The 17,457-nt window shown below is 42.7% G+C and overlaps 1 protein-coding gene across 3 annotated transcripts in view; it reads left to right on the forward strand.

Annotated features, from left to right (window-relative positions):
* The window catches only part of BICD1 (BICD cargo adaptor 1), a 148,299-nt gene that overhangs the window by 64,653 nt on the left and 66,189 nt on the right, over positions 1-17,457 (forward strand). For all 3 annotated transcript variants that reach the window (XM_063134962.1, XM_063134960.1, XM_063134961.1), the window contains exon 2: positions 6,923-7,135. In XM_063134962.1, coding sequence (XP_062991032.1) covers positions 6,923-7,135 — 213 coding nt within the window. The remainder of the gene's footprint in view (positions 1-6,922; positions 7,136-17,457) is intronic.

The raw sequence follows: 17,457 nt of genomic DNA on the forward strand, positions 1-17,457 counted from the left end.
GTAGGTTCATGTCAGAAGAGGCGTTCCATCAGGTATTGCAGTCCCAAACCATGTAGGGCTTTATAGGTTAAAACCAGCACCTTGAATTGGGCTCGGAAACGTATAGGCAGCCAATGCAAATGAGCCAGAATCAGTGTTATATGCTCAAACCTCCCTGTTCCAGCTATCAATCTGGCCGCCGCATTCTGCACAAGCTGCAGCTTCCAAACCGTCTTCAAAGGCTGCCCCATGTAGAGGACATTGCAGTAATCTAATTTGGAGGTTACCAGAGTATGGACAACTGAAGCTAGGTTATCCCTGTCCTGTGCTCATCTCGCCTCTTTCCCTCCCTTTACTGTCTTATTTTAGAGCAGGGAAAGTCCGTTTCTTTTCCCTTTGTGCGCAATAAAGCTGCTCCTTCATCCCATGTATTGCTGTCCAGCAGATCCAAAGTCAGCTCCACTCTGCTCCTAGAACACACTGTTATGCTTGCTGCTGATGGTGTAAACTCTTCTAGTGGTAGCTTTCCATGGGTGCAGTGGGGCCTCCGGTGGGGGAACAAACCTCAGTATCTGAAGCACATTGGCGGAGCGATACTTCTGTCAAATCCCAACCCATTCTCCCCGCTCTCCAGTAATCTGGATCTGATGGTTAGGATTGCTTTGTTTGAGCCAGATTTCTTTCCGTCGCTATTCTGTTAACCTGATGAGAGCTTTATTATTCCTTCAGACTTACTCTTTTGCAATACATCTTCCTGTGGTACTGTATGTATCTGTCTAGTGCTAATTGGATTTTAAAAATTTGAAACGGCTCATAACATCTCTGGAATCAATTTATCCAGATCAGTTTGCAATTGTGATGTTCCTTCGCTCCAATTAGCAGGTTGATGTTATACAAGACTATTTTTGCCAGTACTTGCTGATTCTTAGCATGTGTAAAAAATATCCAAGTCATGACAGGCATCCCACTCCCATCTGGGAATAGGGAGAAAGTCTTCCATACCAGTGGGAGTGGGCTTTGAAAAGCATGCGCTGCTGTTATTGTGCACTTCCACGAAGCATAAATTCACATGCATATTTATGTCTGTTGATTGGGCTCATTATTATTTTTAAAAACCACATATACATCCTAATAGTTTTGTTTTAACTGATCCTGGCAACAAGAGAACTAAGGTAAAAGGGTAATTTAGAGCAAAAGATAACTAGGGCAAAGTTGAATCAAACACATATTTTTCATCAATATCTGTGGTACACTTACAAGCAAAGGTGGCTAAAGTGGAAAATAGTATACTATATCTATTAGCATTTTATCTTTCCATGTGTTTTACCTAGTTCTGTCCAACTATTTCCTGAGTCTTGAAATAAAATTTCTTTGGTTTTTTCCATGTAGAGTACTTAAGAAGACAGTGAATGTTTTATGTCTACTTCTCTTTCTCTCTCTTTCTCAGTAATGTTTTTAAAAACCTGGAAAGTGCAGCTAATCAACAAGAATAAGTCTATGACAGCATGTTTCATGTTTCTAGCGATACTAATTCCAAATATGCTTTTTTGAAGATAAGGGATAAAGAATATTTTAAGGTTTAATTATCTATTGCTAGTTTTGCTCCACAGTTGCTTTGAATAAATGTGGATTGCTAACTTGGGGGAAAAATAGAGGATTGTACAGATGGGTGCTACAAAAAAAGCTTGTTTAAACAGAAGTTGTGAACTAAGGTGCTGATTTTTATCTCTAGCTACTAAAATGCCCATCAAGTTCACAGGTAGAAGGAAGTCTTTGCCCCAGGGTGGCTCTAGATTCGCACTGCATCACTTACATGATGCAGCCACAGAGCATAATATGTTTCACATATTTCATGGGATAAAAAGATTTAAAAGGGCAGTTTTAATTGTATAATTTGCAGCAATCTTGTTATTTTACAGGGATCTAAATTAAAGATGCACAGCACTTGGAAACATGCTATTATTTTTAGCACTCTGGAATCAACCATTTTTAAAACAGTGAATGCATTGCAACTCCTGATATATGCTTAGGTTTTTGTGGATTACTTTATAACCAAGCTATTAATATTTTTCAGTATGACGTGAGTATGATTTCTGTGCAGGTAATTAATACAGATTCAAAAGCACTTCATATAAATTATTCCATGACAGTACAGAAAAGAGAACGTAATAGAAGTCTACATAAAAATATGCACCCGTAGATTGCTGAATGTAACCAGCGGCCTTTAAAAAATGAATGTTATTGGCTTGCCCTTGAACGTTATTACGATCAGAACTGTATAAGATCAGTGTATGATAAACCCTGTATTTCGGAGACATGGCATTAAATAGTATCTATAAATTGGTTTTGCAACATTACCACCTCAATTTTATAGATATGCGTAGCTGTGTATCTATAGATATAGCAGTTCCATCACATCAATTCTGCTCTATGGCGGCATTACTGCAGTCCCGTTATGAAAGATGTTCCCTGAATATTTGGTATATTTTGTTGTGCTGAAATCACTGTACTTGTGATGGCGTAAAACGCCCTTGAAGTGCTGTGCAGGTTATGTTCCTCCCCATTATATCCCCATCCTCCTCCTTTCTCTCCCCAATTCTCTACTTAGTGGTATTGTTTATCACCACTGTGCTGTAGTGAGCCAAAGTGGTAATTTGTCAGATTAAAATTATAGAGATCCAGTTTCAAATTCGCACTCAGCCATGAAGTTTACTGGGTGACCTTGAGTCAGTCCTAACCTAATCTATTTCACTAGGGTGGTTGTGTGGATAAAATGGGGTGGAAGAACTATGTACCTTGATCTCTTTGGCCCTGCCTTCATGGTGCTGTGTTGCTGCTGCTTTGCCTTAATCCCTGTGGTTTCACTGCTGTGGGGTGGTGGCGGGTAATCCTGAAGCAGAGATAGCATGGGCTTTCCGGTGGCCATTCAGCATGTCGGGCCCATCCTCTGCCTGGCTTCTGGCGACCAATCAGTGGTCACTATCTGCTCCGGAATCCCCCCAGCTCGATGCCAGAGCGAAGTCACATGGCGAAATGCCGTGGTGACCTCGCTTCTTCGGAAAAGTAGGGGTAAATCCCTGGTTTTTCCAACGTGCAGCTTCAGGGAAAAGCCTGAATTTCACCACATTATATCATCCTATATTACTAATAACTTGATTTTTAAATTTTAATTTTTTTTGCTACTAATCCCATTCACTCCTTGTGCCTAATAGGAATTCTCAAGAAAGGAATTCAGATCTTACTTTTTACATTTTCTATGCATACTAAAGAAAGCCAGTAGTTTAGCTGTTTGGCTAGATTCCAACTGTTTTGCATGAATGTTGCTACGCTCTCAGAATATGGAACTTTTTGATACCCTTGATATGCCTACATGCCTGAATAATCTACAGTATTGTTGAGAGATTTTTGGCAGCCACTAAGAGAAAGCCAGCAGTTCAGTGTTACTTCATACAATTGCTGCGTATTCAAAAGCAGTATGCATTAAATTTAGTATTTAAGAAGAAAAATGTTAATTTATTCAGTTTTGTTTCTCCTTAACTCTTTCTTGGCTTAATTGCTATTATGCTGTATAAAAATCAAGAGCATGAAACAGATGGTTTTTTATACATGTAACAAAAAAGTCAGTAAATTGTGACTTAACCATACCTTCTTTTGCCACATAATTAAATAATTCCAATTAAATCCACCCACTTGCTCACCCTCTGCAATTCCTGTACTCAAGATAGAATCTAGTGACTATGGCCTTAGCTAGACAGGGCTTTATCCCAGGGTGAACCCCAGGATCGTCCCTGTGCATCCATATGACGCACAGGGGATCCCGGGATCAGGGAGGGATGATCCCTCCCTTGTCTCAGGATCGTGCCCTACACTTTGGCCCCGGTTTTTCTGCAGTCTCAGGCTGAGCCCAAGACCGCGGAACGTGTGGCCCGTTGCCACGGGTTGACCCGGCTCCACGCGATTTCTCGTGCGGAGCCGGGACGCTGTGCCCATCGGGGTAGAGTGGGGGGAGCAGGAATTTATTTTTTAAAAAAGAAAAATCACTTACCTTTAGCGCATGAGCGTTCGTGCGCTCCTTCCCCTTTAAAAAATAAAAAAAATGGCGGACACGACGCCTCTCCTGCTGAGGTCGTTGCGTGTCATGTGTAGACAGAGGAGGGATCTCGCAATAAACACATTGCGGAATCTTCCCTCCTCCGTCGTGGGATAAAAGGTAGGTCTAGCTAAGGCCTATATTGCCAACACAATGTCAGATAACATGCTGCTACACCAGCATTCGAGGGACAGGGCAGCAGCCGTGGTGGGAGACATAATAGCACAAATATGTCAGCTGCTGCACCATTAAATAAATGTTATAGGCAAGATGGAGTAGTGGGGAGCTGTGTCACAAGCCAGCTTGAAACATTGCAACTGTGTTGGCACTGCAACAGAAGCAAAAGCTACCATTGCTGGATGTGGCAAAATGACATCGTACAAAGCTATAGATTGAGCTTGTCTGAAAATTTTATTTAACTGCTATACTTTTAAACCATTCAATAAGCCAAGTTCCCTGGGCAGTATACAAGTGAATGTGTCAACATCAAAGTATGCCTAACTAGTTGTTATTCAGATTGAAGAACCAAACAGTTGTGTTCTTATAATAGTTTCACTTGCATTCTTAAGTCCATGGATATTGTTATAGATATAGATATGCTTTTATGAAATTAGATGCAATTCATCAGCATTTTATGGTCCCACATTGCCTGAAGTATTGATAGAGTCACAGTTAACAGATTAATTATTTTAAATTTGACCTGTTGTTTTAAAATCAAACCCCAAATCTAGTAGCTTGCTGACTTTGTCCCTTTTAGAGTTACAGTCCTTGGACAAGGCAGCTAGATTGCTATATTATTGAGTAGGGTTTGAGACTTTTAAGTCTGAATTCACAAGATTCCAAGAAAACTATTTACACAGCACAAAGGTATGAACAAGGTTTTGAAATTAAGTTTCCTAAATGGTCCCCACTTTTGGGGCCTTGCTACACGAGGTCTTAGCGCGCTGTGAGGCCCCGTTTCCCAGATGACGCACAGGGGAATCCGGGGTCAGGCCGTGCTGAGACCTCATTTGACGCACCATAAGCGAAGTCGCTTATGGTGCGGCTTTTCCGCAGCCCCGGCCTGAGGCCGGGGCTGCGGAACGTCTAGCAGGGTCCGTGGCTTTTTTGCGGCTACTCGCTTACTCGCGAGTATCCAGGAAAAGCAACGGACTGGGCACAGCACTCATATGAGCGCTGTGCCCATCGGGCCGGTGGGGGGGAAGAGAGGCGTAGGGGGAAGGCCGGACCCACCAGGAGAGAGGGGGGGAAAGCTGGACATCGGGGATGGCACGGGGGGGAGGGACGGACATCAGGGATGGCATGGAGGGGAGGGAAGGACAGCCGGGGATGGCACAGGGGGGAGGGAAGGACAGCTGGGGATGAGATGGGGGCGAGGGAAGGACAGCCGGGGATGGCACGGGGGCGAGAGAAGGACAGCCGGGGATGGCACGGGGGGGAGGGGAGGACAGCCGGGGATGGCACGGGGGGAGGGAAGGACAGCCGGGGATGGCACGGGGGGGAGGGAAGGACAGCCGGGGATGGCACGGGGGGAGGGGAGGACAGCCGGGGACGGGATGGGGGGGAGGGAAGACAGCCGGGGACAGGATGGGGGCGAGGGAAGGACAGCCGGGGACGGGATGGGGGCAAGGGAAGGACAGCCGGGGACGGGATGGGGGCGAGGGAAGGATAATTTTTTTAAAAAAACCCACTTACCTTGTCCGGAGTCTTCGGGGCGCACGTGGCCCCTTTAACAAACAAAAAAAATGGCCGACGCTGCAGGGCTTCTAGAGTCCCTGCACGTCGTGCATGTAGGAGGCGGGGCGGCACGCGCTAAAGTTAGTGCACCGTCGCCCTGCCTCCCTGCCGGCTTATCCGGCATAGTCTAGCAAGGCCCTTGGTCTTGATGCTGGTAAACTATTACAAATTCTTGATAAATGCAAGACTGTGGATTTACTTGGACATGAGGGTTCTACTGAGAAAAAGAAAAGCCAAGGAGAACACAGTTGTATGCAAGAGACCAGAAGTGGAGACCTTTTAGTCTTTCAGACGTTGCTGAACTCCAAGTCACATCAGCCCCAGCCAGCATGGCCAATGGTCAGTGATGATGAGAGTACGGCTGTGTTTGGACAACACAATAGTCAGTGGTGGGGTAATAAACAACGCAACAGTTGTTTATCTAGGGAGTACTCCCCACATGAAATGATAATAATCAACCATGGTGTGGATTACGATCAGCATTGTGTTGACTATTAGTCCATGCTGAGCTGACTCACTTATCCCCCGACCTCTCTCCCCCCATCAGCCCTCCCACTAGTATCCCATCAGCCATTGCTGCCCAAAATCAATCCTGCTGGCTGGACTAGAGTGGTAACCACCGCTTTGACTGCTCTTACCTTGTGACTCAGTGGCCGATGAAATAACCAATGGTGGCTGACAAAATAACCAGTGCCCTCCACACAACACGATAACCAATGGTGGGTCAAATAGCCAACTCTGCACAGCATTGTTTCTTTGTGCGGGTTATTTCAGCCAAATAACCAACCGTTGGTTAAAAAACTCCCTCCACACAACACGATAACCCAAGGTGGGTTAAATAACCAACTGTTGACTATTTAAACCACTGTTGGTTATTGTGTTGTCTGAACCCAGTCGTGGTCTAAAAACACAGGTTGCTCACCCCTACTTTAGATGAACCTGTTTGAGAACTGTTGCTAATATTTGAGTTTTGCCTATATACTAATGACAGCCCTCCATTCACCAGCATTTTACCTAGGGATATTATCCTTCCCTGTGCCAAATTATTCAGCACATGCCTAAGGATATTTGGGATTATTATTATTTGTTTCATGAGTCCTTATTTTACTCTTGCAGGCATTTGGACAATCATTCTCAGTCCACCGTAAAGTAGCTGAAGATGGTGAGACACGTGAGGAGACGCTCCTTCAGGAGTCCGCATCAAAGGAAGCCTATTACCTAGGGAAGGTCTTGGAAATGCAGAATGAGCTGAAACAAAGCAGAGCTGTTGTTACCAACTTTCAGGCGGAGAATGAACGACTGACAGCGATTGTGCAGGACTTGAAAGAGGTAAACCAAGATAAGAAGAGATGTGAGATGTGAAATGGATTTTTATTGAAGTTACTTTAAAAATATAGCATTCAGAGAGCCAGAGTAGACATGACATAGGTGTTCTATAACTTGAACTCCTGTAACCGTTTTATTTGTGAAGAAATTGCCATGGGGATGTGGATTTGGACTGGGGCAGGAGTTTGTGTCTAAGAGTTTACCACTGTGCTGGTTCCCTGACTTAAATCACAACAGATACACACACACACAAACACACACACAGAACTGTTATTTCTTGCAGAGAAGAAGACATACAGCACAATACCTAATAGCTTCAAAGTGTGTAAATGTACATGTGTGAGTGATTTGAGTTGGGCTCATGATGTGGGGGGCATCTTCACTGCTCCATGGCCCAGATCCAAATCCTCCTGCCCCACACAGTTACTGCTTGAGAAATAAAAAGACACCTGGATTTCCAAACATGGAACTCTCACATCTCATCTAATTTAGCTCTCAGTCACTAATATTCCATGATTTATAAACCATCAAGAGCACGGCCATCTTTATACTGCCCTGTTTCCCAAACTTTCCCTGGTCAGAATTCTCCTGAATTGAAGGGTTTATTTTCTCTTTATTTTATTTAGTTTGGTTTTACCCCACCTTGAAATCTAGATAGGATGAAGGGCACTTCTTCTTATTGTTATTATTATTGTTATTATTATTCTCTAAACTGTCACTCTGAAAAGCCTAGTCTTCATTGCCTCCCAAAGCAAGTCTTTTCAGCAGCTCGTTAACTAATTTAAGACGCTGGGCTTTTTCCTCGAAGGTCAATTAGTTGAGCTGGAAATCTTCTAGCCTGCTTACTTTTCACTAATGAGTCTATGCTGATTAGAGAGAGTACAGATTTCCATCATGACACACAGAGGGCCCTGTGTCTTTGCAGCTTAGATGGTTTTCACGTGAAATACTTTTTGGACTATTTCTGCTGTGAGTGAATGTTAATGTTGGACACAATGAAGATAAATTGAATAAGCATTCTTACTAATTTAGGTCTTCCATTCTTATTATAGGCAAAGTTAAAAGAGTAGTTGATGTAAGTCTTATAGGAGTAAAGGCCTTTAGGATGTTCTCTTAAGAAGTATTTAAGTACACTGGGGAGTGAAATTAATTAAAATAATGGGGATCACTTCAATAGTTTCAAGCCTGTAGCCTCTTTTCCTGTAATCAAAGATTTCATTTGTTTCTTTATTATTTACATTTATACCACACTGTTCATCTTACAGTTCCGGGTGATATGTACTCACCACCATCAAGGACGCATTCGCCCTAAAGGTCCATGGAAGGGAGACTTTACTCATTTTTTCAGCAGAGCATTCCTCCAATCTTATGCAAATTAATGGGGTTCTGCCCCTCTCCGGTGGTTTCTCCTCTCCACATAGAAATGGATGGAGAAACTGCTCTTTTCAGTTTCATAGAAGGAAAAATGCTGTGTGCGTGACCTCTCATTCCACCTCTTCCCACCCTCACTCATTTTTTCCTGTCTCTGTGTGTTCCGTCCTCTTTTCCATTCCCTTTTTTCTGTTTTTCCTTTGTGTGTGTGTGTGTGTGTGTGTGTGTGTGTGTGTGTACCCCCCTCTGTTTTCCCCTCTCTGTTTTCCTAGTGCCACTTTCTCTCAATGAGCCTGTTCAGACAACACTTGAGGCTCTGTGGTTCTCTGGGGTTAGCACTAACCACAAGCCATGCTGTCACACACAACACTTTAAGCCACAGTTAGAGTTACTAACCCTGGCCATTTCTACACCTGCCTTTTCCCCTGGGATCGTCCCGGGATCATCTCTGTGCATCCAAATGACACACAGGGGATCCCGGGAGCAGGCAGGGACGATCCCTCCATTTTCCTGGGATAATCCTTAGGTGTAGAAAGGGCCCCTGTGAGTGAGCAGGGTTTGGCAAAATGCATCACTAAACTCTGCTGCTTGACCAAAAGCCTTCACTGGCAGGATTTAAGGTACCTTCTAAACAGCCCCCCTCCCTCTTTCTCTGTTTCCCTCACTCCATCTCTGTGTTTTTGTTGGTGTGTGCATGTGTGTGTGTGAGAATGAGAGAGAGAGAGGAAGTGATAGTTATGTGTGGGTGTGTGGTGACACTCCCAATATTTTGTGACTAGCCACAGGTCCTAGCAGCCATTTTATGGTTGCTCTTATTGTACTTTTTTTAAATGCCAAATGTGCCCATGGGTCCAAAATGGTTGGGGACACTTAGGCTAAATCATGATTTAGCCTTATATCCAAACTGGACCATTAAGAACACCTCAATGCATTACACTTGGATAGTCTTTGAATATACAGCTCAAACACTGGTATTCTATAACAGTTATTTTGGGAAAGATTACATTATACACTTGAATAAGTTCAATTGTCACATCCAAGGAACCTGCAAGTTGTAATTTGGCAAAGAGAATACAGACTATAGATGTTGAAGAAATCTGCAATGGAGTCAAATGACTTTGGATTTCTGTGAATCCGACCCACAGATTTCATAGTGGACTGGCTTTTAGCAATCTGGGTGAATTCTGTGGGCTTGTGGACCTTTTTTTAACTTTCTGGAATAGTATGCAAATTTAGTTGTATTGGCTGCCAGTGGCTGCTAGGGTGCGCTACGAGGTCTTGTTGACCATGTATACAGCCCTGCATTGCTTGGGTCCTGGATACCTGAGCACTCGCCTCTCTCCTGTGTCTCACCATTGGCAGACTCGCTCTCAGGAGCAGGGTGCCCTGATGGTCCCCTGCTACAAATTGGAATGTGCGGGGGGCCAGGGCTTTTTCAGTGGCTGGCCCCCAGTTATGGAATAATGTGCCACTGGAGATTAGACAGGCTCCCACTCTCAATTGCTTCAAACGCCTTTGTAAGGTGTTTTTATTTTCACAAGAGTTTGGGAAAGGAGTGGTTTAAATTGGGGTTGAGGGCTTTTAATAGTTTGAGGGTGAGGGTTTTAATGGAATTGTTTTATATGTTATTGTAAAGTGCCTCAATGCCAGAAATGGTAAGGCGGCACTTTAAAAATGCTTTAAATAAATAAATAAATAAATAATAGTTGTACGAATATAAGTTGCTGGAAAATACGCCAATATATATGCCATTTTGTTTTTTAAAAAAGCTAAGTTTTATACATCTCTGATTGCTATTCAGCTTGTGATTGCTATTCACACAGCCTCTGCTGTGTAGCAATCTTTTTTCTCTCTGCTATGTTCATTGATTGTATGTTGAGCTTAGGGAAATATGCAAAATGATATGCACCTGCAAAAATGCTGTAAATTGTGGCAGACTTCATTGAGGACTTTTCCAAGGGGAAAAATGTCTAGATCTGTCAATGGGTGGATGACAGAGTGAAAGACACATGACAGTCTGCAAAACAGAGACAAAAATCTATCCATCCCTAATACAGACCTCTAAAAGCAAATTTTCACCTCTAAAAGCAAAGTATGCCGATATAGGCATCTAAAAGCACATTATGATGGTACGATATAATTATGTTTTGGTTTTGTTTATTTGTTCCATTGTTTTCCCCATCCATTAACTATATTTCTTGACATGTATCTTTTAGTAAAACTACTCAAATCTAACGTGTGTGTTTCAAAAAAAATATTATGACAATGTAACACATCTCTGCATTCTTTTCAATTTAAAAAGCTGTTTTGTGTCTGTGACCCATATGGTTCTTACTACTCTTGTTTCTGTTTCTTCACTCATTCACTTACTTGATTTGATTTTGGTGTAAAACAACCATTCATTCGAATTACAGCCTTTGGGTTGGATCAAGACTAACTTAAGTCCCATGAACTGCTCGAAGTATTTCAATGGGCCTACCCTGAGTAAATATGGATCCAAGTACAAAGTGTCCTCTTCTCAGGGAAGCTGGTTTGGCTGTTTGAACCTAGACGTTCTTCCAAATCTAGTTGTTCACACATTTTTGACATGAGATAGAATTAGGAATCTTATTAATTAGTCACATCGGTTTGTCTGTTTTAGGTTACAATATTTTAATGTTTTGATGTATCATGTAGCACTGTTTAGATGTGAACTGCCTTTGAAGGATATTGGCCTGAAAGGTGACATATAAATATTTGAAATAAATAAATAAATATCCCAAAATTGCCTCTGAGTAAAATATAGGTAGTGAATAAGACCTTGGAGAAGGGCTGAGCACATATTGTGATCCTCTGATCTCTTTCCCTGTCAGACTTCTTTCTTAAAAATATAGGTATTGAATAAGACCTTGGAGAAGGGCTGAGCACATATTGTGATCCTCTGATCTCTTTCCCTGTCAGACTTCTTTCTTAAAAATATAGGTAGTGAATTAGACCTTGGAGAAGGGCTGAGCACATATTGTGATCCTCTGATCTCTTTCCCTATCAAACTTGTTTCTTAAAAACCAGGTGTATAGTGCTAGTTAAGCTCATTAGCATTCTTATCACGGAAGCTTTGCTGTTCATTAATTTTATCTTCCTAGCTGCAGGCAGGCCAGATCGCCAAGGGCTGTTCCTTTTTTGCAACCCCAGCTGCTGTTGTAGAGCATTCTGCCCAGATCAGATAAATTCGCCTTGACTACCCTGCTTCACAAACCTGCATTGTTTTTAATGCCACTGCTATTTCTGCTGTTTGTGCTGGGTGGGTGGGTGGTGGTATTCCCCTTTGGACTACTATGTATTTGTTACAGAGTGCCCACTTCCCTTCATTACGTGACCACTTCAGTGAATGGCAACTGTGAAAAAAGTGCTTGCGATGCTACCACCTCACACACAAGGCTTTGACACGCACAGGCCAAGCGCTACCACTTAAATACCTGAGGAAGGGGTAAAAAGAAAAGTATAACCTTTCCCTTATAGCAGAGGGGAAAGGTAAGGAGATTTGGTAAAGGCTTTTCTATGAATATAGCAGGCTGAAGGTTTAATGTAATATGTTTATTTATGAACTAATAGAGCAGGAGACACAGCCAAACTGACACGTGGTTTTATGGTAGAAAAATAAAGAAAATGTTTATTGTAGTTTACAGTTCTTCCTTTGAATTATATTCCATTCCTGCCTATTCTTAATAATTCTGGTAGTAACCAATCTAATAATAACAATCCTTAGTTCCTATGATCTTATTTTCACTCACTCCTGACAAGAAATCACTCAGCTAAACACATCTACCCTCCAAACCCAATCACCAACCAAACTTACCTCAAACTACTCAGCTCCCCCATATATATCCCCCCTTTCCACCGCATCACCAGCCAGACCCACTTAGTTCAACATTCCGCACTCTCTAGACATATTCATCCAGACATACCTAAGTGAATAGAAATGTTGGTAATGCCACAGTGCCCATTTTGGCTATCAGCTGCTTTAGCCAGAGGTGAGGCCTGATTTGTGCATCTGCTATTAAAGTGATATTTGTATCATTGAGCCAAAATGCGCATTCTGTATTTGACTACGGAAACACGCAACTGGCTTGTCACAGACAAGGGGTGAACTCACAGAGGCAGGGGATTTCCCCATGGCTATCAGACACCGAAAATGGTTGTTTTTTCTATACCAAGATACAATACTTTATTATATCTTACTCTGTATACTAGCATGAAAATAGATATATTTTAGTGATTACCCAGTAAAACTAATGAAAAAATTGCTATTGCAAACCTTGTAAAATTATGCACACCAAGGAGTATAATAAAAAAGTGTTTTACTGCAACTCTGTACAATTCTTACAATAACAACATTACTGCTTTAGGTCTCTGCTTCTTCCAGTGTCATCTAGAATAAGCCTTTTCTCACAATCATTTCTGTGTTTGGGATCCATGAGGAAAAACACACACCTTTGTCTCTATTGGTTCTCAGTAAACAACAATTCATGAACCACTTGGGGATCACATGTTAAGTTACTGTCATACAGTATCCATTTTTTTCCTATTTTTTTTTTAAAAGACCTGTTCCAATCTGGCTTTTAGTCTGGTCATGATACTGAAATAGCCTTGGTTGCCCTGGTGGATAATTTATGCTAGGGATTGGATGAAGGGGGTGGGGGTGGAGTGCAACCTGTTTGTTCTCCTGAGTCTCTCAGCAGCCTTCTTTCAACCCCCTTGACCATGGTATCCCTCTCTGTTGGTTCCCAGTCAGTAGTGCTGAGGGATTTCTGTTGTACCCTATGCTCTTTGGCTTACAGAGTACCACAAAGTTCTATTCTGACCCCTATCCTTTAGAAGTTGCTGGCGGAGTCATCTGGAGATCTGGGCTAAAGGGTCATCACATTGCTGATGAAATATTGCTCAGCTTCATATGTTCATCTACTGTTCCCAGGAAGGCTGTGGAATTCCTGAAACAGTGTCTAGAGACTGTTTGGGATGGATGAGGGTAAAGATACAAAAATGTAATCCTGACAAGATGGAAGTGATGTGAGTGGGAAAGCTTGCAGATTTGAAGCAGTAGTTAGTAGCCAGTGCTAATGACTTAATAACGTAACAAGAGCCATGCTAAATTTGGTGGCCAAGCCCACCAGTGAAACTCAGTGGCAAATCATACTACCCTTTGATAGAGGTGTTCAACAGTCTTTGATAAGGTTGCACTCACTCTGAAAGACCAAGTTCACAGTTTGGGGGTTCTCCTGGATTTGGACCTACGTATGGAGGTGCAGGTGGCTGTGGAAGCAAGAAGTATAAGAACATAAGAAAAGCCATGCTGGATCAGGCCAACGGTCCATCTAGTCCAGCACTCTGTTCACACAGTGGCCAACCATCCATCGGCCAGGGACCAACAAGGCAGGACATGGTGCAACAACACCCTCCCACCCATGTTCCCCAGCAACTGCTGCACACAGGCTTACTGCCTCGAATACTGGAGATAGTATGCAACCATCAGAGCTAGTAGCCATTGATAGCCTTCACCTCCAGGAATTTATCCAACCCCCTTTTAAAGCCATCCAAATTGGTGGCCTAACTTTGTCTGATTTTTTTGCTGCATTTATGTCGTACCAAAAGGAATATGATGTCTGACTGATATACAAATTAAAGGCAATGGTATGCATTATAATGTATAACTTTCCTTAGATAACATTTTCCCTAGAGTTTATACTTTATGTCTTAATTCCCTCTTTGACTGAAACCCCAAAACTCATTATCAGTTTGGAACTTAGGTGAAACAGAAAACAAGTTCTTGGCTCTCATCAACCAATCTAATTATTTCTGCTGTGACTTCCCCCGCTGCCCTTAAGGAAAAAGGAAAAAGTGTGAAGAAAATGGCAGGAAGGCGAATAGTGAGAAACTCAGGCACTCCACATAAATTACTTTCTATGCCAGGCAAGCTGTTTATTTTTAGTTGCTCTTGACAGACAATGCCAGTCAGCAACCAGGAAGAGGACACAGAGTCATCCAGAGGTCAGACAGTGGTATCACTCTTTCATTGTAATGGTCAAATCCACTGTTAAGCTTTAGGATTCAGCGTGTTTGTTTTTATTGGCTGACAAATGCTTCAGATATGAACATGAAGCTGCTTTTCCATAATTATAGCTTACCTATGTGGTTTTTTTTAAAAAAATGGAGGTGATCATGTTGAAACTGACATTGTTTAATGACTGTCTTTTGTTCATCTTATTATAATACAGCAAACTAGCTTCTTATTCAGATTTGTCCTTGAAGCCAACATAGTATGTACATTTTAAAAAAACAATTCAAGGTCATTTAGAAAAAAAGAAGAAGAAGCTTTGGGGCTGCATTTAAATGGTACCTTAAAATGACTGTGTCAGCATTAAAGAGTGATTCTTTTAACTTGGCCTATGTCCCATTGTGTCTAAACTATAAGAGCAAGACAGAAAATACTACACTACGGATTATATTCAGAGTTGCCTCATCAAGCACATTTTATGACTTGCCCCTTTATCACATTCACTCCCTGATGGTTAATAAATGCATCAGTTTGCATTCATGCTGTGCAATGTCCTTCAACTGTTAATCTCTTTGAAGTTTATTGCCTTATTTTCCGAGGAGAGGGGGCTACAGGTCAGGGAGATCGTAAACATAGGCCTAATCTACACTAGGTAGAATATTGCGCTATGAACATGGCATGAAAGCAGTATATAAAAGGCAGGAACCACACTATTGCTTTATAGCGATATTGAAGTGCACTGACAACCGTTTGGGCCCATTGACACGTATCAAATACCACTTTCATAGTGCAACATCCTGCTTGGTGTAGATTAGGCCACAGTTGTTGAAATGCCTAATGTTTAGAAACAAATATATGAGGAGGCTTAAATTCTTCTAATTTTGTTCATGAAATCCTTTCTTCTGATCAGGCCTCCATAACTTGTTATCTATCAGTTGCGTACAGCTCAGCTACCATCTTTTATAGCTGAGGAATCAACTGTTTTTGCAGTCCTAAATTAGTTGCAAAAATGAGAGAAGCGTGTTGAGCGGGTCAGAGCCGGCTTTACGTGAAGCAAGATGAAGCTCCCGCATGAGGTGGCAGGGAGTGTAAAGAGTGGCGAATCTGTGCTGCCTCCCTCACGCCCACGCCAGGTGGGTTCACCTGGTTATCCTGGGCAAGGCGTCCTTGGCACGGCAAGGCAAGGGTTAACAGCCCTTGCCGATGCTGTTCTTCAGCACGCCTGCGCTTGCAGTGAGCTGGTGCTGTGCTGTCGCTTTCATCGTTGGCTGGTCCTGGTCCTCATCCTCCTCCAGTTTCAGAGAAGGAGCCACATGGGAGGACTTGTTTCTGCTTTCTCGAAGGCACAGGGCCTTACCATTATGTAGAAGGAAGTGGGTGCAGCAAGCGGCGGAGCTCGCCCCCTGCAAAGGGTCAGCTGCTTCTTGCCGGCCATGCAGGCTTAAGAAGAACAAGCTGCTCGGTCGCGCTCATGCCTGGCCTCCTGACTCTGCTGGCCAGCTAGCTTGCTTTCTTTAGCGGGGACACGCATGCCCACGTCACCAACATATTGCCTCTGTAAGGCCTTTCTGCCTTCAGGAGCTGCTCCTGAAGGCGGAAAGACCTTACAGAGGCATCACGCTGGCAACGTGGGTGTGCACGATCAGAAAAGTAAGTTGCCTGGCGGCAGGCAGGGACAAGAGGCAAGGTGCACTGAGCAGCTGCTTCTTGGGCACATATGGGAGGGGGCGGAGAAGGCTGCCAGAGGGGGGTCGTGGGAGGGGAGAGGGCCATGGGGCGCAGTGGGTCCATGGCGCTTCAGGCGACAACTTGCCTTGGGCCAGGCCTGGGTGGGGTGCATTTGCCCTGATTGGTAGGGAGGGTCAGAAGATGTGCAGACCTGAGTTAAAGTGCCATTAATTGCAAAAAAAATCTATGTTAAAATGTTTGCTTGGTGTCCCAGAACAATTGATGATGGCTTTGTACTTGTGTTTTGACTTATTTTTTCTATGTGGTTGTCCTCACAATTGTCTGCAGAAGCATGTTTCTAGAAGGAGATGCGTGGTATCTCCATTCATGTGTGTGCATTTCTGCATGTTGAAGAGAAGTCCTCAGAAAAATGTAAAAGAACAAAACTATACTCTATTTAGTTGGTTTTAGAATATTATGAGGTTAAATCTTTTGTGTGTGTTCTAATCAGTTTCAGCCAAAAGGTTAATAGCTTAGAGGGCAAAAGTTTAATTAGAATATAGTGTTCAAAAAGTTGTTCTCAAGAGGCCAGGAGATTAAAAAATTCAACAAATGGTTGGAGTAAAAGAGAGGGGAAATTGAATTGGTTCAGGAGGCCATTAAAATTTAACAGAAGGTCAGAACAAGGAAGAGACCCGGTTTGCATGACATGCCAGGCTCACTGTGGGTTGTTTAACCCTCAACGAGCCGCAGTTGCATGCTTGGCACCGTTTTGAATATGCAGTCCCCAATCAGGGCAATTGGGGGCTTGTTTGTCATGTGGACCTGGCCGCGTGGGTTATTTGAGGATTAAACAATCCTTGCATAACTCTTTGTGTCATGACACACTTCATGAGCCCCATGTGTCATGAAAACCGACCCAGAGAGAAAAGTTTTAAACTCAGGAAATAGAAAGTTAAATTTGCAGAAATGAACAAGAAACGGGCCTCCTAAGAAAGAAAGAAAGAAAGAAAGAAAGAAAGAAAGAATCAGAACTGTTGGAGAACTGATTGAGAGGGCTGGACCAGTGACAGTAAGATATTGCTGGATAAAATAGGGACACAATTAATTAAGTTAGCTGGATGCAATTATCCCCGGTTGCTTTATTACTTCATTGCTCATATGGGGGTTATTTTGTGTTGTGTGTGTATGTGTTATCCATTCAGATTTTAAAACTTTTCCCCATTTAACATTTTTCTTTACTAAATTTAAATTG

This window comes from Elgaria multicarinata, chromosome 9, assembly GCF_023053635.1.
Source record: "Elgaria multicarinata webbii isolate HBS135686 ecotype San Diego chromosome 9, rElgMul1.1.pri, whole genome shotgun sequence".
Lineage (NCBI taxonomy): Eukaryota > Metazoa > Chordata > Lepidosauria > Squamata > Anguidae > Elgaria > Elgaria multicarinata.